This window comes from Onychomys torridus, chromosome 8, assembly GCF_903995425.1.
Source record: "Onychomys torridus chromosome 8, mOncTor1.1, whole genome shotgun sequence".
NCBI lineage: Eukaryota > Metazoa > Chordata > Mammalia > Rodentia > Cricetidae > Onychomys > Onychomys torridus.
Window position 1 is genome coordinate 96,038,530 of NC_050450.1, and position 27,545 is coordinate 96,066,074.

A 27,545-nucleotide genomic window follows, 5' to 3' on the forward strand; every position below is an offset into this window, starting at 1 on the left:
TTGTATTTACCTGCCTAGCTTCGTCTTGTCTGCCTCTTTGTACAGCCCTTTATCATTAAACAAAGAAACAACAACAACCTTTGTGTCTGCCTTTTCTCTATATCTTTTTACTCAAGTGGCTTAATGTTCTTGTTTTACAGACTACTTATTCTTGTGTTCTACTAAAATTCATATGGAGTTTTTCAAATAGTTTCTGATAAACGTTCTTCTTCCTTTAGTAAGTCATCACCATGTAAATTCTCCTGGATGGAAGTCTCTTCTCTGTCATCCCTCATCTCTTTATATATATCACAGATTTATTAGTATTCTATCTAAGAAGTTACTTTATTTGTTTATTCATATATATGTGTGTGTTTGTGTGAGTATATGCCACATGTATACAGGTGCCCACAGGGGTCAAAAAAGGGCATCGGATTCCCTGAAGCTGGCAATACAAGCAGTTGTGAGTTGCCAAATGTGGGTGCTGGGATCACAGCTCAGGACCTCTGGAGGAGCAGGAAACACTTGCAACCACTGAGCCATCTCTTCAGCCTTATCATTCAATATATTTTATAAAAATAGGTCATCTAGTATGTGTATGTTCTCTTTCTTTGCTCACCCTCAAAAGAGAAAATACATATCATACTTGGTGTCTACCAGAAGATGCAGTGTCTTGACTGTCTATTAACCATCCAGTCTGCTTGGATGATGGTTAACTTGTTCTTCTGGTAACTGATCTAATACTCAAACAGATGATCATGTCATTTAGTTCAACAAGTAGTTTGTTTTTCTATATGAGGTGAGATCATGTTTTGTTCCTAAGGTTTGGCAATTGCACACCCCAAATCAGTGGGGTCCACACTACCACAGAGGCTGTGGTACTGTGGTGCTATGGTACTGAGGTACTCTTGTTTAGGGGTCCATAATACAGATGTAATCTGCTATGATCAGCCCTTTTTGATTTTTCCTTTATAAGTTAAAAATCTACTTGTAGACTCTGTAAGAAAGTGAGGATTTTGATCCCTGAGTTAAGCGAACCTCTATAAGTAAAGGTATGCCTCCCAGGCAGAGACACTCTGGCCCACTGACCTTCCTAAGGTCCCATCTTTCAAATATCATTAACATACAATTTTTGGGGCTACATCCAACACATAAATTCTGAGGGATATATTCAAACCATAGCACTTGGGTATTAGGAAGGCAGAAAGCAAGGTTCTTCCTGGAGAATCAACAGACTCCTCCATCCCTCAATGCTGGATCAGAGTACAGCTTCTCCAAGTTCCTTGAAGGAGATGAGGGTCCCAAGGGCTCTAAAGCTTTCAAGATCAGCCTGTGCCTGGAGTTTTAAACAAGAAGAGGGTCTAAGACAAACACTATCAGTGCCTGTGAGTCTGGCCCACAGGGAAGTGCCCAGGCAATTTAGCTGAGTGCTTTTCACAAGGGACATAGTCGTTCTCTATCTTGAGACAAGCCAGCAACTCTAGCTTGATGCCATTGAACATATGTTCATCCTGTTACAATTTCATGTTCACCAGTTCTGAGTTCTCTGGGGTCTGTCATGTCTCCCTGGGGAGAGAAGGACTACATGGGTGGCTATTATGTAGCCTATAGAACAGCATATTAAACGGCAAATCAATAAATTGGGTTCATTACAATTGCTCTCTCCGGGATCTTGGCCATAGAGAGAATGCTCAGATGAATTTTTCATTACTTGTTTTTCTCTCTATAAATCAACAAACTGGCATCTTACTAAATCATCTAGTCAAGACTACAATGGACTTAGTCTCCAGGGATCTAGCCTCTCCTGGAAGTCAACAAGAGTGAATATTGGGGCCTCCATCATGGAAGACAGGCTGCACCTCTTCAGAGGCTACTCTCTCCCACTGTGTGATCTGTTTTGAGTAGTAGAGAGAGTCCTAACTTCACTAACTTCCATAACATCATCCTCAGCATGATAGCATGCTGCACTATTATTTTTTGGTCTAACTGATGGCAAGGCTGGAATGGGTAGTGACCAGTACTGCGGCACTGTGATACCACACAGCCCCAGAATCATGGTGGGGGATTCACTAGCTGCACATATTTGTAGGCTTTCTCTTGGTCTTAGAGAATGTAACTCAGGATTCCTGTGGGTGTGACTGCAATCTTGTTTTAACAAGGAATAGAAGCAGCCTGGAGGGGGGAGCACCCATAGGTCCAAGGGACCGACTGGCTCCGATTAACCGCAAAGGCTGCTGGGTGACCTAAGCCCGCTTACCATTCCTACTTCAACACACTCAAAATCGCACTGTGTCCCGCCTCACGGCATTTCTACTCCTAGTGTGGAGCCCACATTCTTGTAAGTGACCCACACCTTCAGCTCTGCTCTCATGGAGATTCCCAGGGCACAGAACAGAAATGACCTGCTTGAAATCAAGTTCTGACTCTGTGTCTTCACCTTGGAAACTTCCCCAACTCCTTTAAGCTTTCATTTCCTCATGTGTAACATGAAGAGAATAAGTGTCTCAGGTCCAAAAGGACCTCTTAAGTATTAAGTGAAATTATGCAAAAGAAAAAAATAAACTCAACTTACTTCCTGCCACAATTTAAATATATATCACTCTTAACTTTTTTTTTTTTTTTTTTTTAAATATTATCGACATCTTCTGAGGAAACTCCCAGCATCATGTGGATACACCCTGTACACTTACCAGGTACCAGATACCGTTGTAAGCTTAGGGATTTCACAGTTGTGAGGCTTTGGGTATGTGGTAAAAATGGGAATACAACTTTCCCCTCAGGAGCTGGTATACAAAACTGGATGACACCCTTGTCCACAATGAGATTGCCTCCAGTGGTGTCAGCCCTGTTTGACAAATTTTCACTGGCACAGCCTCTTCCCTTACCTGCAACTGGACACGGATTGACCCTGTTTTTGACTACTACTAGGACCAAACTAGATGCTCAGCATTTTGGCCCTCCCTGGGGACAGGGAGTGATGGGTGGCTTTGGGATTTGGCTCTTGGGCTGAGGCTAGTATGGCATTTCCAGGCCTCAAGACGCTGGTGACTCTGGGACCTTCAGTCTCACTATAGGAAGCTCTAAACAACACTGTCACTCAGGCAACACCCACCAAAATCTGGGGAGAATCCTGCCACCATGCTTCCAATTCCAGACCAGTAAAACATTGCAGAGAGAAAGAGTGAATGCATACCACTATAATACACACACCAGAATGCTAAATACTACCAGGATGGTCAATGCTTTAGGAGAAGGGTGGGTGGCTTTAAAAAGACTTAAGCTCCCAGCTGCATGATTAGCATCCCTACAATATGCCCCAAAGCCGATAGAGGATGAGGGTGACCACACTGAGACATAGCTCAAGAACTTGGTTGGCTGACCTGCCTCCCTCGTGGAGTTCTTTCCTCTAGATCAAGTTGGATTGAGCTGGAGTAACCATCCAGGGAGCGGAAGCCCCCTCCCGCATCCGCATCTACCCCCTGGTCTGATTACTTCCCCTTCATCTGTGCTTAAAATAGACTATGCCAAACTGAAATAACCTAGGAGATTAAATTAAATTAAATCAGCCCTGGCTCCCAGCAGTTGCTAATAAAATCATAAGCATTCGATGCATCGTGGCAGACAAAGACAAAATGCTTATTGGCTCTGCCCCAGCCCCAACCTGAAGAGGCTGACTGCTTAAGGGTAAAGGCCACTGAGGGCAATGTTTTCCCCACTCAGGCTTGTGACAAGCAGGTGTCTCTGCTTGCTGGCTTGTCCCAGGAATTCCACTTCTGATGGCCTTTGCTGGGTACCCTTTCTAGAAATGCTCTGCCTGAGCCTTGGGTGCTATTCCTGGAACAATCCACTAGCAAGGGCCTCTTATGTACACTGGTGTGCAGAAATACCCAGCTGCCCTCCCCATGGCTGCAGCTAGAGCACCAATAACTTCCTGAGCAAGGCTGCTTACAGGTCGCAATCTGAGGGATACCCTGTGAGAAGTTGCAGGGAATTTGTGGGTGCAAGAAGCCATTTCCTCTCTGGCACACCATGGTCTTTGGAGAAAAAGGCAGAATAAATGTTTGTGCCTGTTCTCCACAGCTATTCTTAATCTGTGACTACAAAGCTGAACATAAAGATAACGTCAGGGCTAAGAGGTTTTCCCTGGCAATGCTCTATGGCTTCAGTCACAGTTAGAAAAAATCCAGGACATTCTTCTTACCTTCATGATCTCCCTCCCTGACAGGGCTTATCTGCCAATGCCTTAGAGTAACTACAAGGCAGCCACATACATCGATCCTAACTAAAGATAATACCGAGAAGGAAGGGAAATGTTTAGAGGCCGAGAAATTCAGAGGTAAAACTGTGTGTGTTTCTATGTATGCACTCACCTGTACATACCTATGTAGGGGTCAGAAGTCAACACCAGGTACCTTCTTCTATTGCTTTGTATCTTATTTTTTGAGACAGAGTCTCTCACTGGATCTAGAGCTCACCAACTGGCTATGCTGGCTGGCCAGTAAGTCCTAGAGACCCTCTTGATTCGGTGGTCCCTCCCACTGGGATTACCACATGTGTGAAGCCACATCTGATTTTTTACATGGGTGCTGGAGATCTGAACTCAGGTCCTCATCCTTGCACAGCGGGCACTTTACCAACTTAGCTAGCTTCCCAGTCCACAGAAATGACCAAGGTGGTGATTTCCCCAAAACCTTAATTTCTCAGGCTGCTTGTGGTCTCTCGTGTGCTGAAATAATCACTGCCAAACAGGGAGAAAAATCAAACAAGCAAACAGTCAGGGTTCTGGTATCCATAAGCGAGGGGCCATGTATAGTATACAGACTCCCATGTACTTAAAAGTAGGCACAGGCAACCTCTGTACTCCAGAGTTAAGAGGCTGGAGAGAGGCCCTGACCCTCTGCCCATCATGCCCACAACTTTCAATCCATGTGGGAGACACATCATTTTCTTAACCATGGGAGGGCCTTGTGCCAGTGATTCACGGATAAAATGGACCTTGCTTTTCTTTTCCTTGCTGAATGGAAGCCATGTAGACTGGCTTTCCTGGGGACAGAGGCTAAGGACTCAGAGGCATTGTTAGCTGGTTGCCAACTAGTTCATTCTCACAGCTGGAATTCCCGGGAAAGCAAAGTTCTGGGGTTGAGAGGCACAGGGCTGCCAAGCAGGCCACACAGCCAGCAGACAAAGCTGCTACTGGGGGAGGGTCGTTGAATGTCAACAGCTCAAAACACCTGGTGGAGAGAGCTTTGTCCAGAGCCTGTCTCTAATCAGCCAGCTCTTCCTCAGTCCACATTCTGCCTGGGACTCCCTTTAAAGGCCTCTGCTTCCTGCAGGCACATCATCACCTGAACCTCTCCTACAACACTTACACTTAACTGGGAGTGCTGTTTTATGGATTCAGATAAGAGGGGTAATTAGCAAGTGGGCAACTGAGCTGGACAAAGGTTGCCAAATCAAATTTTGCTTTCTCCTTGGCTGTTTCTGGAAACGAGCCAGGCCAGGAGCAGGTCTGCCTTGTTCAGTAGGAACAAAGGAGTCACATCCAACTTTTCATGCACAAGGTCAGACACTGTCAAAGTGTGTGACAGGGGTGAAGGAAACGGGTCCCACATGGATGGCAAGAACCTGGCTACCAAAGCAACTTCCTGTCCAGCCTGGGTACATCTTCTGGGAGTCTCCCTATACACATTGGCTTGTCTGTTTAGCATTTCTTGCTTTCGAATTCAGGAGAATGCCTCTCTCTCCTATCTGGTCTCTTCTTCCCCCTTTGGGTCACAGTCAACATGTCTGGAGACATTGAGAGCTCAGGAAGAATCAATGCACCAATTCCCCAGAGCCTACAGACTTGTGCCCAACATAGTACCAGAGGTGGAGCTGAAAGGGCCAAGATATACAATCCAGGCTGTGTTTTCTGTAATTGAAGAAGCCTGACTTGTTACGTGGGGTGTGTTCATGCCTGCATGCCTGCATGTGTGTGTGTGCTGGGATGGACAAATAGCAAAATGTAGAAAGGAATGTGTGATATCCTATTTCAGTTTTCTTTTTCTAAACTTGTTTTTAAGTCTTTGTCCAAGTGTATATGTTGATCTTACTCACGCCATACTCCCTACCTTTACTCACTCCTCCCATTTCCCATTAATCTCCTTAGGAAGGTTTGCTTATTTATCCATTTATTTGTTTGTTTGTTTTTTGAGACAGAGTTTCTCCATGTAGTTTTGGTGCCTGTCCTAGATCTCACTCTGTAGCCCAGGCTGGTCTCGAACTCACAGAGAATCAACTGGCTTTGCTTCCCGAGTGCTGGGATTAAAGTGCCCAGCAGGAAGGTTTACTTTTGTGTTCATTTCATACATACAAACATGATTTCATCTTTCTACATAAAATCTAGGAACCACAAATGAGAGACAACAAGTGATACTTTTCCTTCTGAAACCAGCTTAATCTACTTAATTAAATTGCCTCCAGTTGCATCTGTTTTCCTACACATGAAGTCATGTCATTCTTTAAGGCTGGAAAAAATTCCATTTTGCATATACACTGCATTTGGTCAATTTCTCTGCTACTGGACACTGAGGTTGGTTTCATAACTTAGCTGTTGTGAACAATGCAGTTAACACTGGCGTGCAAACAGCTCCATGATGTGTTGACCTGGAGGGGTGATGCAGGTGGGTCATATGGAAGATCGAGTTTTTGGGGGTGTCTCCATGCTCATTTTCCATAGTGGCTGCCCTAGGTTCTGCTCCCTCCCGCAGGGTTCCTGTTGTCCCCACCCTCACCAGCCAGCATCTGTGACTTGTTTTCCTGATGCTGCTCCTCTGACTGGGATAAGATAAACTCTCGAATGCAGTTTTCATTTGCATCTCCCTGGTAGCTGGGGAAATTGAACATGTTTATTTGCTATTTATTGGCCATTTGTTTTCCATCTTTTGAGAACTGTCTGTCTCATTAGCCTGCTTATTGACTCATTTGATTTTGCATTGTTTAGTTCTTTCAGTTCTTTGTATCTTCTAGATACTAATCTGTTGTCAGATGTACAGTGAGCCAAGATTTCCCCCGATTCTTTACTCTGAGTCTGAAGTGTCAGAATGGAGGCTGCCTACACTCTGGGAACGGCCTTCCCTGTCCTCTGCTGCACAGAAGCCTTTAAATAGCAATTACCAACTTGTTTGGATTAGGAGACACCTAGAGCAGTGATGAAGCTCACCTCTGGTGTGTCTGAGGATTTCCAGGGAAGACCCATGGGGAAACATAGAAGGCCAGCAGAGCACCGGCATTCCCAGTTCTCTGTGCCTGGGCCCCTGAATGGACCTAGCCCCTCTCTCTGCCCTGCCTTCCCCTCTCAGCATGGAGGGGAACTGTCAGACAGAACGAGGGAGACTTTCCTCTTGTAGGTTGCTCTTTGTCAGGTATTTGTTCACAACAATGAGGAAAGTAACTAAGCCTGCCTCTGGCTCCAGATACCTTCCTAGACCCTCAGCATTCCCACACAAGGTACTTGCTGTTCAAACTCATTTGAAAATCACTGGACCACAAGCCTTGCCTGCGACCTGGTAGCAGAGGTCATAGCATCTCCAATTTGCTTGCTATCTCCTTAATATGACACTGATTGGCACTGATGGCTAGCTCTTCCTTTCCAAGATGATAATTCTCATCTCGACAAAATACTCGTACTAACAGGAATCTCAGGATTCATGTAGTTCTGGTGTCTCTCTACAACTTTGTAGATGAGGACGGGGAAACAGGGAGGCGATGCAATGGGACCAAGGCTCACAGGCAGGCAAACTCTGAGGGTGACACTCTTGGTGTGCTCTATGCCTGCTCCTCTTCTGCAGGACACTTCTAAGTTTGAAAGCAATTGGCCAGTGTTCCTACGTCTTTCCTGTGGGTGTGGGAAAGCAGATGAAATCCAGGACAAGATTTTCCTTGTTGTGGTTGGACTTCCACTGTAGTTATAGTTATACAATGAATGAGTCGCAATCCAAAGGGTTAAAGTGTCCATCAACACTTCAGTCTGTCAGACTAAAGGATCTCACATGACTAAGGGACACTCTGCTAGCAGTAATAAGGGGCCGAGGAGAAAGCTCAGTTTGTAAAATGCTTGTTGTGGAAGCACGAGAACCCGAGTCCCAGCCCCAGACACCATGTGAAAAAGCCAAATGTATTTGGATTACATGCATCTTGTTTGCAATGCCAGGGCTGGGGGGCTGACGGGAGGACCCCTCCCTGAGGCTGGCTGGTCAGTCAGCTCAGTTTACTTATCAAGCTCCAGGCCAGTGAAAGATTATCTCAAACACTAAGGTGGACCTCACTTGAGGACCTCACCTGGCACTATCTCTTGCCACACAAATACCTGTCCTCACGGGCAACCACACGCATGTGCACAGCCAGTCACAACATACACAAAAATGAATAATGACCTTGGGTATTTGTTCAACAGCACTTAGGGATGTTTTGGGAGTCCAATTTATCTGACTCCAAAGCCAATGCCACAATACTATCTAAAGCAGGACACTCCCATCATCGCTCAGGCATAGCTCCCTGCACGCTTGCCTCATAAACACTAGTCAACTAAAGTATGTAGAAGTTTTTGTTTGTTTTATTTTGTTTTGTTTTAATGTATACTAACATCTTCCAGAATCCAGAAATTCTGGGGTTTAAGGCCCCTGTGATTTGGGGGCTAAGGGTGTTGAAATAGGTTTTAGGGTTATCCCAAGCAGTTGGATATTAGGAAGTGATGAGCCTGACAGAGCTGCTTCTTTAAGAACTGCTAACACATCACCAGGTGACAGCAGCGACATATACCAGGGAAATACAGTCCCACGAACCCTGCACCCATCTTCCTCAAGCACCACAGGGAGACTTTGGCAAGCACAGGCTCTCCTACAGCTCCATCCCTGCTGAGTGTGCAGTGAAATAAGCATGCCCACAGAACCTCTGCTTCCCTGGGTTGTCAAATGACACTTCCCTCAGCTAACCCCCAGACCCAGCACCCTCACCTTGAAAACTTTTGTAAGAAGTTTGCTTTCTTCTGTTCTTTCTTCATTATTCTAGGGGGAAAATGCCTGCCTGAGTCTGAAAGGGGACCCTGACTGTCTTTAATTAACCACAAACCTTGCATTGATTACAAAGGAAAATGGGAGTTAGAAAGGCCCTGTGGGGGTGCTGTGCAGCGGAGCTTCCTGCAGCTGGCTACAGCCCACTCTCTTTAAACCAGGATATTTTAGAACCACCCCAGGAGCTAAAGAACTTATCTTGTATTTATTTATTTATTTTTTCCCTTTTGGAAATCTGTATCTTTCCAAGTGGAAATGCCTAGAAGCTGAGATGAACACAGCCTGATGTTTCCTTGCCAGTCTGCTGCCAATAAGCAGAGCGTGAAGGCATGCTAATTGGAGGAGCCTTTCTAAAGCACGGGGAAGGACGGTTTTAATGGGGTGGAGCAGTTAGTGCTGGAGAGGGCCACAAGACAGAATCTGCTTGCCCGAGCTTTTGGTTGGACAGCCCTTGAAGATGGCATAGATCAACAGATCAATGATACACTGCATTTATTCTAGGACATTCCATTGTTGAATCTAATGATTTCTAAATCCTGTTCCAGTTTTCTTTGGGCCATTCATCTGTTATTTATTTCTCCCTTATCTCCACCCCTGCAATCACTCCCCATCAAAGGGTTAAAGGAAGTTTCAGGGGAAGTGACTAGAAAGACAGTGTTGGCAAGCTTCTAAGGAAGGCCTTGCTTGGCCAGTGTGTTGACTTTCTAGAAGATCAAGTTCTCTGCAATAATTTCATGGTAATTAATCTTGTGCTTCAATGATAATCCTATAATTAGAAGCAATTAAAATCCCACACAAGGATGGCCTGCTCCATCAGTGTCAGTGCCTCTGTGTGCTAATGGGGTAATCTTGAAAAAGGCCCCAGATATAATTCGTGTCTCACCTCCCAGGGACACATTCAAAGTCTACTTCCAAGTGGCAGGAGTCACCGAAGTCAAAGGAGATGACGACTGAGCCCCCTATAAATAATCTGGGGGCCAGAGATCAATTGAGACAGGAGGACAGGAGCCATGTCACTTGTCTGTGGGACCGGAGTACTTTCAGACAAAGACAAGAGCTTCAGGAAGGGGATGACTCTGGCAGCCCTTTGCCCCTCACCGGAATCTGCTGCCTCCCACGGGCACCCAGTGACTAAGCACCCAGCATGGAAAGCTATGTTCAAACTGTGGCAAAGAGAACCAGCATGAATAACAACCCGTAGGAGGGCACACCGCTAGTTAGTACACAGTTGGCATTTAGCTGTGCCACCGATAAGTAAGGGCAAGGCACCCAAATCAGGATGTAAATAATGACAACCCTCTTCTCAAGGATGCATCTCTTTTGTGGGCTGCTGTACACATCTCTCAAGGATTCCAAAAGTCATGCAGCTTTATGAGTTAGGCGAAAACAGGGCATTCTAACTTAATCCAGATGGTGAACTAAAATGGGAAGAGTCTCTTGCATTCAGGATATTAGGAACATGGCTCAAGCCTGAATACATTTCTGTATCCTGTGTCCGTATCATCTTCACCACCATCATCATCGTCATCAATCTCAGTAAGCATACATTAAACACTGACTGGAGGCTCCAGCTGGAAACAGGAGGTGAGACACTCTAACTTCAAAGGGTTTTTATGATCTGGTAGAGGGAAACTGACATGTATTTCACTGCAAAGAACAGGAAGGGCACATACAGAAAGTGACCTACTTTAGACAAGCCATGGCGAGGAAGAAGTACCATGGAAGGGGTCAGGGGTAGCAGTGAACGATGAAACCAGGGAGGCGGGTAAATGCCAGCTGCTCGAGGTTGCGTGGAGCTAGAACACTGACATGCCCAGCCAAGGAAGACAGAGGATGCAGACTCACTGAAATCATGCCAGTTGTGACCTGGAAGCACCTGCATTTGACCGGACAACCTGCAGGAGTACTTCCAGTACACGCATGCTGCTTCGTGTATTTTAGCTCAGAGGCAGGCTCTTGTTTCCTTTTGCAAAAAGATGCACCTGCTTGTTAGGCATAGTGAACTTGAGGGAGGTGACGGCTAGGGATGGTTCCTTCGAAGTCTAAGAATGTGGGGTAGGAAAGAACCAGGCCAGTAAGAAGCCGGCCTAAGCAGAAGTGAGGAAGGGCATGTACAGCCAGCTCCCACTCTGTCAGCATGTCCTGAAAGGGAGTTTGTCTCCGCCTTTTCATGTCCATTTTAATTCTTCACTGTTGTTCAGGGACAGCCTCAGCCGGGTTCCCCACTGCCATTTTTATTCCAAGTCATTACCTAAACCCTGGTAAATGGAGGCTGTGGGGAATGACGACAGACCCACACCCACAGTGGTGTGTGTTTACGGCTGTGTTTACGGGAACCTCAGGGTCACTGTGGAGTGATGTCAGCTGCTAACTCCAGGAGAGAAATGGGAGACTGTAAACACTTTAGCAACAGCATGCCTGTGTCTAAGCTGAAGAAGTATTTGTGAATTAGCACATGATCCGTCCTGGGTCGTCCATGTAAGAGGGTGGGGAGGACATCCTGGGACACCGGAAGTGGACTGTCCTCCATGGGCAGCAGCGTGACCTGGGCAGGGTTTGGAACTCTCAAGTTTCAGTTTCCTTAGTTATGAGATGGCGATGGGGATGACATTTTTTCCCCAGTTAAATCAGGGCCTGGTACACGGAAGGTGTTTAGTCAATGCTGGTTCCTCTTCGCACTCCACCTGGATACTCAGTACTAGCAGTGTTCTTAGTTGGTCCTTAACACCCCTTTTCCCTGCCTCTGCTACTTTAACTGACTGGCTACTCATCAGCACTCTTGCTGCCAAGAGCCCACCCACAGAGAGACCATTGGAAGATGGGACACCCTTGATCAATGTCAGCATTACTTTCTGAGAAGGAGGGTAGTACCCTTACCACATGGGCTTGGGGTAGACAGTGGGCTTCTTCTCATCCTTACTTCCTGATCTATAAACGATAGAATCCTGTTACTATGTAATGTCACATGGAAAAGTAATGTAACCCACCTCTACAGGCAGAAGTGGTGAATGTTGATGGGCTGGCCAAACTTCTATGGCACATGCCCTAGAGAAAGTACATTTGGTCCAGAATAGCTGCCACCTGTTATAACACGGACTCTTCTCCAGCGGCTTTTAAGCCCAGTTGAGTAAAGTCCATTCCTCATATAGGCAAGGGTCGTAAAGCTTGTCAATGTCATCTTTAAAGAGAGAAGACTGCTTGAAACAAAATAGTACAGAGATCAGCACTGATCTGGAGGCCTTGGTAGAGTCAAAGGACTCCCAGGGGGCTGAGACTGAAACCCAAGGAGAGGGTAGAATGGAACCACGCCACCCAGCCACACTCCAAGCCCTCAAAGCAGATTGAGGGGGGCGTCTAGAGGTGGTTCTGCCAGCACTGAGCCCTCTCTACCTGTCACACATGGCATACAATCCCAAGCAGGTCTCCGTAGCTGGCTAAGCTTGCCTTCTTCCTTTTCTACTCAGGTTATTTGGAAAATAGGCATAAAGCACACAGTCCCCAGACACAGGTAGCTCCAAATGCTGCGTCTTTCTATCCATGGAGAGAGGCAGGATGCTGTAGTCTGGCAGGGCACATGATGACAAGGCCCATGCAGCCAGCCCCAGGTGGCTCTGAGAAATGCTCAGTGACTCGTGATATTAGCCGAGGCAAAGGGTCACGTAAGAACTGTTCACAAACAGGGCTTCAGGGCCTCTGACTATGCTTTCTTTGCTTGCTTGCCACTGGAAGGAAGGGCACTGGGGGCCGTGGGCAGGAGCATGAGGCTCAGTGGAGCACAAAAACCCAGACAGGGAGCTGCACTGCCTGGGCAATCAGATGCTGTTGAAACTCAGGGCTTCCCTCCAGCTGACAGTGCTCCCTACAGAAGACACTTAATACCCAGTTGGCTAGAACAAGGCTCCAGACATAACATAATACAATCTGGCCTTTTGAAAATTTGGGCTTGGTTTGAAAAATTGGAACCAATTTCTAACAGTGAGGTTGCAAGAACAGTACAATGGATACCTACACGCCCTTTATTTACATTCACCAATTATCATTAATACCATTCTATTCCATGTGCCTTCTTCTACATATAGTGCTCTCTCTTCTATTTGTTTTTAAATGCAGTGTGTGTGTGTGTGTGTGTGTGTGTGTGTGTGTGTGTGTGTGTGTGTGTGTGTGTAAGCCAGCAGCCATAACAACCTTGGGTATCATCCTCAAGAATGTCACCCATCACCTTTGAGGCAGGGTGTCTCGTTGGTCTAGATCTCTCTAGTTAGGTCAGACTGGCTCACCTGCAGAGCCCTAGGGATCCTCCTGTCTCTGCTTCACCAGCACTTGGATTACAAGTACGGGCCACTGTGCTAGGCATTTTTATATAGGTGCCAGGGATCAAACACAGCTCCTCATGCTAGCACAGCAGTTCCTTCAACAACTGAGCTGTCTCCTCAGACCCTGTGTGTTGTTGTTGTTTTTATTGAACCATTTGGATACTACATATGTCAGAAAAATGATCTCCAAGCTATTTCACAACTCCCTTAGTAACTTTACACTGATACAAAAACATTATCACACATTCCCCAATGGTCTTCCATGCCCTTTATAGCTGTTTGGAATTTTGTTTGGTGCACATTGCATTTGGTGGCCATGCCCCATTAGCCTCTTTTAATCAAGAACAGTCCCTTTGACTGTCTTTGTTTTTCATGAAATTGGCAGATTTTGAAAAGCCTGGGTCAGTTATTATGCAGAATGTCTCAATATCTGAATCCATTCACTCCCCTTTCCCTTGACTGAAATAACAAGGTTTTGGTCAGAACCTTGATGAGTGGCACTGTCCATTTCTTAGGACATCCTACCAGGAAGAACATCTTTCCAGTTTGTGCCACTTGTAGGGAGGCTGAGTGTTGTGAGCTGAATGTTTGTCTCCCTCTTCCCTTGAATCCACTATTGAAACCCCAGTCTCAATGTGTTGGCATTAGAGTGTGGGGGCTTTGGAAAGCAATGAGGAGGTGAGGGTGGAGTGCTCATGGTGGGGCTAGTGCCCTTATAAAGAGTGAGAAAGCATGCTTAGTCTTTGTCATGTAGAGACACAAGAAGATGGCCATCTGTAAACCGAGATGAGGGTCCTGACCAGATATGCTGGTGATTTGATCTTGGACTTGTTCCAAAACTATGAGAAATAGATGTCTGCTGTACAGGCCATTCAGATGATAGCATTCTGTTATGGCATCCCCTACCAAGTCCTTGAATTTCCTCACCTGAGTAGGGCAACATGTATGTAATTGCTACTGAAACTCCACAGCAAACACATTTATCAAACAACAATATTCTGGCTGTGTATCCTCAAAAACATTGCAATCAAATCTTGACCTTTATTCAGGTTTTCTCTTCATGGAGGTTTTGGCATATCCGCTCTGAAATTCTGCTGTACCTTTGGAGGACAGGGAAACACCACGTGCACACTGACGCCTTGGGAGCCTACTGAGGGCACAGAGAGTAGGAATACAAGCTGTGGGAAGGAGGCAGCAGGCCCAGAGTTGGAAGCAGTGGAGTGGAGTCATTAAAATAGCCCTCACCTTTATACTGAGAGGAGTATGCCCCAGGAGTACTGAACACCCCCAGCACCCAGATCTTGGATTTCAAGTACTTTTTCTTCTTACTTTAAAATGTGCAAACACAATAAAACAACAGCAGCAGCAACAGCAACAACAAAACAAACTTCCATGAAGAAATGACTGAGGTACCAGATGAGCTTTTGTATTCCAAAAAGAAAGGAAGTACCCAAGAGAAATAACAATACACAGGGGGATTACATCAAAAATGCATTGAAACCAGCTGGAAGAAATTCCCACTGTTGAAACTTGGGACAATTTGAGCATAGAAAAGGACAGTGAAAAATGATCTATGAGCCCAAGCCAATACCCCAGCATGATGTAGGGAGAAGTAAAGGGAAGCTGTTCATTCAGAAGATTAGCACGTGATGGAGATGAGGAATTACAGAATTAGAACATGACCATTTTCCAGCTATTGGTGTAACCATGGATACCAGCTCTACTTGGTGGAGGACTGCTGAAGCCTTCAAGTATTTAAACATCTAGTACTTAGTACAAACAAGAAAGATGCCTTTGGAGTGGAGGGGTCTACTGACGACACCTCGACCAGGAAAGCAAATGCAGCATCACTAGCAATGGATGGGATGGTCAGGTTGCATCTGAGGGTAAGCGGCTCCTGGCTGGCATCCCTACTCTATGCCGACCCAAAGGACCTGATTCCTCAGCTCCACCGTCTGTGTTCCCAGTCTGGCTCCACACTCCACAGGCAATACTCTGTTTAACAACTTTGCCCTTAAGCAAGGCCGTTTCATTCAACTTCCCCCTGCTGGCCTCCCACTGACCATTCTACAGCTGCCTGCCCACAGCGAAGGAACCTGTACTGAGCATCCTAGTAAACGCCAGGCTATTCCTGTGCTCCATCACCAGCACAGGCAGCAAGTCCACGGTTACTGTGAACACTGGGTGAGAAGACATGTGCTCTGTGTGTTCAACACACAACTGCCTGCAACTAAAGGCTCTCTGTGTAAAGGAGAATTGAACCCCAAACCTCCACTACATGGCTCCTAAGGACAGAGAGGGTCATATCCCCAATCCTTTGACAATGGAGAGACATGTCCACTTCTTTTTGAAATCCTCTACAACATGGTACTTCTTGGACATGTTCTGCACCTCTGCCTAGACAGCCATCCTTCCTGTCCTCATGGCTCTGTCACTCACCATGTGAAGCTGACACTTTGCTGTGTTCCAATTTCCTTGGAGATTAAAAACCTCCATCTTGGAGGGGAAGTTATTAGGATACAGGATGTTCAGAGGGGAGGTGAGACTTTCCATCCTACAATCCAAACACTTAAGGAAGTCCTTGAAACTGACCAGACTCACTAGGCCTATCCCTCCTCAAACATATATAAATGGACACTCTCAGACTAGCCAAACTGCCTGAAAGAGTCTCAGACTAACCAAGCTACTTGGAAAAAAGACACTCACCAACTTGTGAAGCTAAGCCTAACCCTAACCCTCAGGTTGTAGCATGGATCTTAAAAGGTCTTATTAATAAAATCAAATCTGAGGCCAGTTATTGGGGTGAATGCTGGGAGATCAGAGAAGCAGAACAAGCCACAGCTTCCTTATCTTGCCAATTCCTCAGCTGATCCTGTTTTCTCAGATTGGACGCTTCTGAGTCTTCGTCCAGAATGAATCTCAGCTGAACTGTTGCTCAAAAGCCTAAAAGCTTAACCATTCAAATGCTTCTAGTTTCTGGTTTTCATGCCTTATATATCTTTCTGCCATCACTCCCTGGGATTAAAGGCTCTCTTCCTTGGATTAAAGGCGTGAGTCACCATGCTTGGCTGTATCCTTGAACACACAGAGATCCAGGTAGATCTCTGCCTCTGGAATGCTAGGATTAAAGGCGTTTGCTACCACTGCCTATCTCTATGTTTAATATTGTGGCTGTTCTGCCTCTGAACCCAGGTAAGTTTATTAGCGTGCACAATATTTTGGGGAACACAATACCACCACATCAGGTTGTATTGTACAGTGAGCTCCAGGCTTGTAGCTTTGATGAGCTGTCACCCACATGGTAGGCTTTGATGATGTACCTGTCTTTGAACCATTTCTGCTCTCCTAGGTAAACCCTCACTCATATTCCTATAAGTAACCCCTATAGAACTCATTGGTTCATCAAGTTGGACTTTAGTGGTATCTATACTTTGGTCTATTGTTGGTCCCCTATGTGAGGTGAATAAATGTTTTTTCACACAACACACATAAGGTATATGAGAAAATTACACTCTTCCTCAGAATAATAAGTCTGTGGGAGAGACTTGTTCCTGTAACTGCCAGGAAGCAGGTGGTACTTCTCCCTCATTTACCTAAACCACTAAACTGAAAATTGCTTCTCATGAGGAATTTCCTTTATCATTCCATACCAAATTTTAAAAAATGATCCAAGAATGTAGGAAAGGTTTTAAAATCTCCCGGGGGGAGGGCAGTCTTCTGATACTATTCAGCACCATTGCCCTGAGGCAACAATATAAAAATATACCAAGGAAGAGGAGGTCATTCCCACAAATGCCACACCAATTTAGAAATTGAACTCACCTCTGATTTCAAAAGGGTGATTTCCATCCCAAAGCAGAGCTCCCACTGCGAGCTCCTAAGTTACTTTGGAAATGATTTTCAACCTGAGCAACTCCACAGGTGAAATGGGGACTGAGCTAATCTAGCAATTAACACAGCTGCTCAGGGGTGGGGAGGGGGTTCAGTTTAAATGCATTTTCTAAGAAATCACTTGCATTTGGACCCTAAGCTCCGTTCATTGTGGTTTATTGCCCATATTTGCCTTCTCATTAAAGCCACGTTAATTCCCACATCCTATTTAACCCCTCCCTGGGAGCAAGCGCTCTTCCCTCCACCTTTCAAACACTCACAGCAGTCTCTTTCACGGGCCTTTTCTTTCCCATTGCCCTCCACATCCTGAGCACTCCCCCTGTAGTGTGCTATTTTGGGGCCACATAATTTGGCAGTTAATGACACTTAGATTTGGCTTGCTCTTTAATCCCTCCACGTGGTAGCCTTTTACCCTGGTTTAAAGTCCCAGGTGTGGATTTTCAAGAGCCTCCTGGAGTGCTGAATGCAAGTTTGGAAACTATTTGTGGGCTTATTGTTTGTTCCAAAGGAGAGTCTATTCAATAAGAGAAAGTCGGGGAGGGTCAGAGCCTAGGTGTTAAAAGGAAGAGCTGGGGTCTGGCCAACTCCATTACCTTCCTCTCTGTGGGCTTAGGGCAATTTTCTTCTCTCCTCTCCACACCCTGACTCACCTTGAAGATGAGGGTAAGACTGGTTACCTCCTTGATGAGAGCGCGTCGGAGGAGTCAACAAGACGATGGACATAATGTGCACAGTGCCAAGAAAGGCTAGGTACATCTAGGCACTGAAGGAGGGGTAGCTGCTGTGTCACCAGGTATCCTCAGGACAAAGTGCCACCTGAACCATGCAGCAAGGAGGAGGTACAGATGGGTGAGCAGTAGTGCAGAGCACCTGTCCCTGGAAAGACTGCTTTCCTCTCCAAGATACTTTGGAAAGCCTCAAGTGTGAGCTGGATGTCTTCTCTCTGAGTCTGTCTGACAACTCTAACTAGATGTGGTAGCACACACCTGCCTACCAGCACTTAGGAGGCAGAGGCAGAAAGACAGTTAGAGGCTAGCCTGAGCTACATAGTGAAACCTTGTCTCGAAAAAAACTCCAAGATCATAGGATGTGCTTGCCTAGCATGTGCAAGGTTCTAGGTTTTCTCCCTAGTATTGCTAAAATAATAAGACAATTTTCCAAGATATTATTACTAACTGGTTATTTCCTTGAGTTTTACTTTCTGAATTTAGTGTTGGATTCCCTTTCCGTAAATAACTGAATCTTAATTTTCTTTGTTTTGGTTTTATGGAGTCGTGAATTCTCAGCAAGTGATCTCCCACTGAGCTATATCCAAGACCTATCTTAGAAATAGATTCTCATTCTTATCGGTTCTATAAAAGCACCATTAAAGCATCTGCAGTTAAACTACCCGTTTTCAGGAGCAAGCTACTTCATTTCCTTTTGCTTCAACTTCTTCATCTATAAAGCGAGGATCATAAAGTAAAGTTCCTCACAGGTTTAAGTTAGACACAGAAAATACTTAGAAAGTAGCTTTCTGGCCTTTTGAGAAAGTCTCATGGCAACCTATTACTGTAGAAACTTCCTAAAATACAAATATATATATATAAAAGGAGTTTTAATGGAGTTTCCCTATGGTGGGAGTTTAAAACTACAACTACAAACCATATGCTACAAACCAAATAAAACCTACAGCACCTCTTTTTGAGTTATTGGTCTCATAACCCTGCCCAAAGATTACAAGCTATTTCAATGTTCTTGGTTATCCTCCAGGATTTGGTGGTAAGACTATATTGCTGAAGCCAGCACACGGTGAAGTTATATAACATGGAGAAATCCAGCTGGTACTCAACTAGAACTTTCACCCCTACCACCTAGTGGGCATAGTGCTGGAAGGTACTATGCATGTTACTAGAGGAGAAAGGTAATTATCAGTCTCACCCAGCTGTGAACACTGCAAACTACAATAACCTGACTGGCAAGACCATATAGCTACCAGTGTAATAGAGGCACAAATGTTATAGGAGTAACCACCTACTTTCTATTTATTTTTTATTGGATTTAAGATCCACTCTGTGAGATGGAACCCATACCTGACACTGTCAATGAGATTAAGAATCTGAAGCCATATAGATTTGAGGATATATAGGAAGAAACTTACTATTATTCTGCTAAACATACATAGCAATACAATGACTCCTAATGACATACTACTATACTTACAGATCAGCGCATTGGTCAACCATCATCAGAGAAGATTTTTCTTGCAGTAGGTGGCAGTTAACACAGAAACTCACAACTCTTGGCCCTACTTCTTCCCTAGGTAGAGTGACAACTTTGGTGATAGTACTGACCCCATAGAAAAGAAGTCTAGGTGAAAGGTATTGTCTTAAAAATACCCCCCATGAAGATATCCAGAATAACACCTCAAAATTCTTTAAATTTTCTGCATTCTGACTTGAGAGGACAGTTCTGAGGAAAACATGCTTATTTTTCAAAGAAAGAAAGAAAAAACAAACAAACAGCTAAAAGCAACCAACCAAACCAAAAACTCCCTTTCTGAACTCTAAAGACTTTCCCAAAGTAAGCTGTTTTCTGAATTCTTTCCATTTCCTTCTTTTCTTAAACAGATCTTTCCTGTGTCTTTTTTAAATCATGTATTCTGATGTTTGTAGGTAAATATCATTAAAGTCAGTCTTTCCAAAACTTATGATAGCTTAGAAGCCATAAATACAAATGGAAATATAAAACCCTTCCTGATACAAAAATGAGCAGAAATGAAAGGGTTTACACGTACTCCCCCAAGAGCAAGGCACTGACTGTTCTCTGAGAGTTAAATCATACACCATCATGGAGTGTTGGGGTTTAGCTCAGTGGTAAACTACTTGACAGGCAAACACAAGGCCCTAGACTCAGTCCCAGGTATGGCACAGAGAGGCTGGGACATGTTGAAGTCATAAGATAGGTCTTAGGCCACCAAGATACTGGGATAACTTTGTTGAATGTGTTGATGCACTAAAAGTGAGCCTGGAAAAACCAGAAGAAACTTTAGACTGTGGCAGGAAGGAGTGTTATAGCCCATGGAGAAGAAATCTCCACCATGGCTGGGCCATTGGTTGAGGATGCATGTGGCATGACAACTAGAGGCTGAGGGATTAGAGGCCAATGTGTCCCTTTTGGCGTCCTACTTACTAATTCTGCAATGCTGTAAGCTCTCTAACTCCCTGTCCTTGTCTGGAAAATGAGGCTAATAATCAAATGTAGAGAGTAGTGAATATCTTATATGAAGTCCCTGATATCATACCTGGCACAGAGAAAGCATGGGAGACACTCAGTGGCTGTGCTATTTCTGAGATGGATTTTCAGGTCAGAACTGCCCAAGGCCACTGAACATCAAGATCCAGCACCCATCTGTCCTCCCCGGCCCGGTTTGGTCTTATCATTAGCATTTTGATCAGTTGGATGTCTTGTCCCAGGCATGGTGGGAAGAAAATGGTGACCATGCTGTCAGAACACCCAGGTCTGCAGGTTGGTTTAAACTTGACATTTGAGTATTTGGAAATCCTTGTGTACAGAGCATTCTCAAAGGACGTACTAGTGGTAAAGGCCTCAAGAGTCTAGCTTCACCCTACTTTGCCAGCACCTTGACCTTTCCCTGACACCGATTCTCCTGGACAATGCCTTACCTGTGACATGGAGCTTTTCATCGGTGACCTCAGCCTTCAGATAAATCCTCCCTCTCTTCTCTGTGTGATCCATTCCACAGAGGCTGGGGACGTTGATCACACACTGCTTGTGAACATTCATGTCGCAGGCTGTGAATCAAAACAGCAAAGGGTGAGGCTGGCCATATGGGCTCACATCACTGCCTCCATGTTTTGGTGTCTGAGTAGAAGTGGGAATGATACTCCTCTAATGTGATACCTTGCTGTAATGTTTCTGGTGATCTGAACTGTTAGCAGATGTCCCTTCCTGCATAGGCTTCCTTCTGCGAGTGACAATAACCTTAAAATATCCATCTTATATTTATTCAGTCTCTACACAGCCAAAGAACCCACGTTGTTCTTCTGTGACTATTTCAAATAGTTAACAAAATCTACACAAGTAAATGTGGACAGAGCTCAGACTAATTACTTAATAGTTTATGTACACACAGGTATGCAAAATGCAAATTTATTACAGAGGAAACTTTTATTTTTGTCAGAGAATTCCTTCTGCCTTTCTGAGCTGACCACCAAGAAAGCAGCAATCTGTGGGCTGAGTATAGGAAATTAAAAAGATTAAAAAAATTTATTTCCATCAAGTAACTTGGTATTTTTGAGAAGGTGTAGGTATGTTGCCTAAAAAAAAAAAAAAAAAAAAGAAAGAAAGAAACTTGTTTGATATTTTAAACCTGTCTTCAAATATTTAAATATTAATCCAAGTAAAACAAATACATGCCTGGCATAAGCCATTCCTTAAGCTGACATTATGTAGGCGAGGCAGCGGGAGGCTATAAAAAGATCAGTCTGATTTCTGTGAACCAAAGAAACCCTGAGCAGGAACCCCGGCTGACTACAAACACAAGGCTGTGTAGGTGTGCTGGCTCCGCCCTCTTCCTACCTCGGGCTTCCTAGACTCTGCACCTACACTCCCAGAGATGTTAATGAGATTAACTTGCAATATTCAAGGTAGGGCCAGACTCTACCCCTTCCCTTCTCAGTGTTTAATCCCAACATGACAACATTTCTTTTGTTTTTTGAAAAAGTCATAAATAAGACCTATTTGCTACAATTAAATACTGAAAACTGGAAATAACACAGCAAGCAAAAAACCAAACAAACAAACAAAAAAAAAAACAAAAAAAAAAACAAAAAAAAAAAACCACACACACACACAAAACAAAAAAACCAGTGGCTTCACAGATGTGGATTCCCTTAGGCTTCTGTTCGCAAAGCTCCCTGTTCAAGATGCTGCGCAGGCCTCACTTAGCCAAGAAGACCCTTGAGAAGTTGAGCTATTCATGTCAGTTGGGTTAAAGAAGCCCTGGCTATCTTCAAGTACCTGGGCAAAGCGAAATTTGAGGATGATAATGTCAGGGCTCAGAAGGAATGTGGGTAACATGGAGGGTGTGTGTGTGGTGAACACACACCGGGGTGTGCTCTGGTTTGGCTCTACCCGGAACTGCCTTTTTTACCTTGGGAAGCTCCTTTCCACCCTCGGATCCCATTTCTCACCCTACAGACTCAGGGCTGACTGACACCGTGGTGGCTAGCTTTTCCCCCACCAAGCGGAACTGTGCACAGACTACAGTCGGACACCAGACAAGGTGTGTATAGGAATGGCTGCGTCTCTGCTAAGGAAGGGTTGGGATCCTGATGCCATCAGCTCATTCTCCTCCTTCCAGGAAGGACCCTACATGCCCCAAAGACCAAGGAACAAAGAGCTAAAACCAAACAAACACAACCCCCCAAACAAACAAACAACACAACAAAAGCAATGGCTTGGGTCATTACTAAATTCAGATTGATGCAGATAATTTATTACAAAAACATTCAAGGGTAACCAGGTCACAAAACTCTAAAATGAGTGGTTAGGAGTAGGTTAGTTGGGAGGCTAATTAATGTCTGCCATGGTGGAAATGCCTCCCCCAAAATTTGTGTGCTGGGAAGTTCACCCCCCCAAATTCCTAATAATGGCAGTTGTAGGTGGGGCCTTTGGGAGGTAAGCAGCAGTGTAGGAGGCCATGAGGTGGTTGAGAGGGAGTCCATGGTGGCATTATGGCTTTAGAAGCAGAAGAGAGATCTCAGCTAGCATCTGAGTCTAGCTTTCCAGGAGAGGCCCCCCACTACCTGCTGGTGCTTGTCCTTGGATCTCTCAGCCTCCAGAACTGTGAGATGAAATGAACCTCTCTTTTTTAGATTTTTTTTTTTTACAGCCCCAGAAAATGGGCTAGAAAGCATCTCAGGCAATTCATCTGTTTCTGCACTGTATTAAAATGACACAGCACCCAGAATCCTTGCTTCATCCAGAAGAGAATACTCAAGTGGGAACAGTATGGAGGAGCACACCTCCTCACCCAGAAACCTCTCAGTGGAGTGCATGTGATGGGGGAACTTGATGGCAAGTTCCACTTCCTGAGGGGGGCCGGCCATGTAAACTTCTCAGTCTTACTAGCTCTGTCAAGGTTGACATGTATATCACACATGTGAGTGTTCATTTTCGCTCTGTGTTTTTAAAACACATTAATTGTGCTAGTGTGCGTGTGTGTGTGTGTGTGTGTGTGTGTGTGTGTGTGTGTGTGTGAGAGAGAGAGAGAGAGAGAGAGAGAGAGAGAGAGAGAGAGAGAAAGAGAGATCGATCGATCACTGGACAATGTATAGGAATCTGTTATTTTCCTTCATCATGTGGATTCCAGAGATTGACTCCAGGTTGTCAGGCTTGATTGCAAGCATCTTTACCCACTGGACCATCTTGCCAGCCCTGCTCCAAGTTTTAAAATAGCTAAAAAATACATTTATAAATGTACTTAGAATTACCACTTTTAGAAACACTGAAAATGATGAAAATGATTTGGAATCTGAAGGTTTCTTGAAGCACAGGAGCTGCTGGCATGGATGATAAGGCCATTATATTAGCCTGCACAGCTGGGTAACCTGAACAAACCCTGGGCTCCGAGAGACTCTCCACAGCTCTAATGTTCATATATCCTACTTACATAAAACGCCGTGTTTTCTCCATGCAGGACACAAAGCCTTGTGGTCAATCTAGTCTTTAGGAATAAATGAGAACATGCTGGTGTTTTCCTAACACTTATTAACACGGGCTTGGTAGCTGCCTTTTCATGCCTTAAAAGTATACATTTTTATTCAAGCATCTAGCACAGGCAAATTTGTCACTCGAGAATTAGCAAAGCAGAAAGTATCTGAGGCTAGTTTTTCTTGCCTTTTGGTATTGGGTAAGGATGCACACAGGACTGAGGAGGAGGAGGGAAATGGCATCTTGTCCTTATGCCAGTGGATCTCTGCGATGTTCGGCATAACTACACTGCGATAGATTCCATTAGTTTGTCAACGGCCTGGTGAGTGAGCTCAGGATGCTACCCTGGTTTTCATGCTCACTTTAGCTTCAGTTTTAAGGAGAAGCCTGCTGGATTTTTCCACAGTCCACCCACTAATTAGAGACATAGGAAGATAATGACTATGGTTGCTTAGCTTATTTTGAAGCCAACCAAATGTGGAATCTGGAGGTGTGGAGGCTTCTTTGGGGTTTGACTAGCCTGCATTTTACAGGGATTGAAGATTTCTACCACACAGACACACAGTCACAGACATACAGACACACACTGAAAAAGGGACAGTACCCACTAAACTTCATTTATAAACCAAGTAACTTTGGGGGGGGGGTGCTCAAAGTTAGACAAGTAAGTAGTTTTAATAAACCAGAACCCGGAGGAGAGAGCAAGTCACCATTTTTTGAGCCTGGTCTTTATCTGAACCAATTTTCTGTTGGTGACCTGCTGTGTGGTAACCTGCTGTTGAGTAGTTTCTGAAACCTTGGCACTGAGCAAATCCAGACACGAGCTGAAGATCCTGACCATCCACTGGAAAAGAAAACTTACTTACTGTCACATTTCATGCCTTGGTGGATAAGTCCATACAGCAGGGACCCACAGTGGTCACAGAAGGTAGGGCTTCCATAAGTGTGGATTTTGAACTTGTGCTTGCTCCTGGGGTCCTAGAGGGAGAAGAACAACACCCATTTCAGGTACGAAAGGGCTGTGGTTTTGGTTAAGCCAAGCTCATGCCCTCTTTTCATAGCACAGTTTGGCTAGTTCCAGACCGTATATTGTTCCCTAGAGTCAGAGGAGTGTGTGTGTGTGTGTGTGTGTGTGTGTGTGTGTGTGTGTGTGTGTGTGTGTGTGTGTGTGTGTGTGTGTGTCTTTTAACATAGCACATACTCATGTTCCCTCACTTTAAAGTGTATAATTTGTACATAGCTAATGCCAAGGTTTCCATGAAGGCTGTCACCTGAAGCTTACCACCATCAAGGTCTGGAAGGGGGCATGTCAATGCTTCAAACCATTGCTGTCCCTGTCCCCTCAACACCTAGCAGGGCTGTAGCACAGAAGAGATAAAGTGTCTGGTATCCTTGTGAAGCTGAACTGAATGACCTGGGATCTGGATTCTTTGGGAAATCTCTTGTCTTCCAGAATCCTGATAGGCTGTGGAATCAGATACACCTTGAGATTGACAGGGCTCTATATTGTGTACTCTCTTCAAAGATTCTGTGCATTTGTCTGGGGGAAATGTCAGTGGTCAGATGACAACCAGAAACCCACTGGGGTAGCCCTTCCCAAGCATAGCTGCAGGCTCATTGCTCTCTCTAGCAGACTAAACAGAGTGTGAGGGTGCAACCAGAAAGCTGTTCTAGGTTCCTCTTCTTCAGCTCATAGACAGCTAAATAGAAATTATGTACAGCATGACACAGTGAGTCAGGGGCCTGGGTTCTAAAGCCTCTGGCTGGATTTTGATGCATCTCAGAAGCACCAGTGTGGACAAATGGCTTGTTCTTCCTGTCTCAAGTCAGCACCACCTAATTTACGTCGTTGTAATAAGAACAAAACAAGTCAACCTTTGTAAACTGCTTAGAAGAACACCCTAGGAGCAGGCTGTCCAAATGCAGGGTGAGTGTGCAGGGGACAGAGGAGAAAAAAATCTGGCTGCTGCTTCTTCCTCCTCCCCTTCCTCCTCCTCTTCTCCTTCCTCATCGTCCTCCTTGCCCTCCTCTTCTCCCCCTCCACATGTAGCTCAGGCTGGCCTTGAACTGTCAATCCTCCTGCCTCAGTACTTTTCAACTCTTCAGTGTTGGGATTAAAGATTCATACCACCACACTCAGCCCCCAGCTCTTTCATGGAGAGGGTTGAACAAAAAGATCTTTGTGTGCTGTTTGAACTGCAAACTGATGCCATACTCTGTATGAACATACAGGTCTCATCCGCAAGAAACACTGAGATTACGGAGGGGCAAAGTGTCAGAGGAATAGGAGACAGAAGTCCCATGAAGATCCATTAAGCCCAGGCCTCTCCTGGAGGCAAGTGTTGCTCACAGGCAAAGAGCCACGAAGAAAGACATGAGAGGCTTTTGACTTTTTAAGGCACCTGGGCACCAGAGGTCTAACAGACTCCAAAAGTGAGTTTGGTTTTATAAGAATCTCCTTTCGGTTGGCTTTGGAACCCAAAACCCAAGCTGAATATCTCCCAAGTGAATGGTTATGATTCCGATTTAGAGGCATAGGTTGGAAAATTCTGGAATGTTTTAATCATGCAGAAAAAATTTAAAAGACAGCAAGCCAAACACTCATAGGTGTGTTACTAGCTGTGACAAAGGTGAGCACGTCTCCTTGTCCCTTGTTATAATATTGTTACCCTCATGTTACAGAGATGGTGGTGACTTCCCCAGGGCTACATGGCTCATAGATGTTGGAGCTGGGATCTGACCACCTGATTGATACTATGCAAATTTTCAGATGTCTACCCAGAATGAGGCCTGGTTTTTGCCGTCTTCTTACCTTCTAGAGCTGTACCTCATTTTTTTTTTGGGGGGGGGGAGGGAGAGGTATAGATAAACCACCTGTTTTTGAAATAAAATATTCTTGGAATGCAGCCACACTCACTCAGTGACATGGTTTCTGTGACTGCAGAGGCAGAGTTGAACATTCGTAACAGAGGGCATAGGCCACAAAGCCGAACGTATTTACTACCTAACCGCCATGAGAAACGTTTGCCCATCCTAGCTTTAGGGCAACAGGTTTTACACAGCAGGGTATCAGCCAGAGTGATCACAAATACAGTGCCTAGGTGCTCCCACAATCAGAAACCCTGGAGAGGGGCTCCCACTGTGGTCCTCCCTTCCTCCTGCCCTCTCCCCCAGTCTTTTTGGACACAGAATTTCACTACGTAGTGCAGGCTGGCCTCAACCACAAGACCCTTTGTGAGCTTGCTGAGTACTGAGATTTCAGGTACATGGTCACTTGCTCTGTTCCTGAAGATTATCCCAAGTTTAGAAGACTGGGAATCACCGCTTCAGAAGGCCATTTCACAGACAGTAGGGCCCGACAGCAGCAGCTGAATACATGTGTTAATGGCCAGCAACATTATTTTATCCTAAGTTCATTAATTTTGTTGTCTGTGTGCATGTGTGCTTGTGCGTGTGAGTGTGAGCACATGGCTGTGTTTGCCACCTTGCACGTGTGAAGGTCAGATGACAACTTCTGGGAGTTGGGTCTCTCCTTTCATTTCCTGAGATCAAACTCCAGTCTTCAGGCATAGAGCAAGCACCTTACCCACTAAGC

The 27,545-nt window shown here is 45.0% G+C and overlaps 1 protein-coding gene across 1 annotated transcript in view; it reads right to left on the reverse strand.

Annotated features, from left to right (window-relative positions):
- The window catches only part of Prkca (protein kinase C alpha), a 399,183-nt gene that overhangs the window by 99,744 nt on the left and 271,894 nt on the right, over positions 1-27,545 (reverse strand). The window contains exons 4-5 of the mRNA XM_036194969.1: positions 24,817-24,928; positions 20,899-21,027 (exon numbers count right to left, since the gene is read on the reverse strand). Of these exons, the coding sequence (XP_036050862.1) occupies positions 20,899-21,027; positions 24,817-24,928 (241 nt within the window). The remainder of the gene's footprint in view (positions 1-20,898; positions 21,028-24,816; positions 24,929-27,545) is intronic.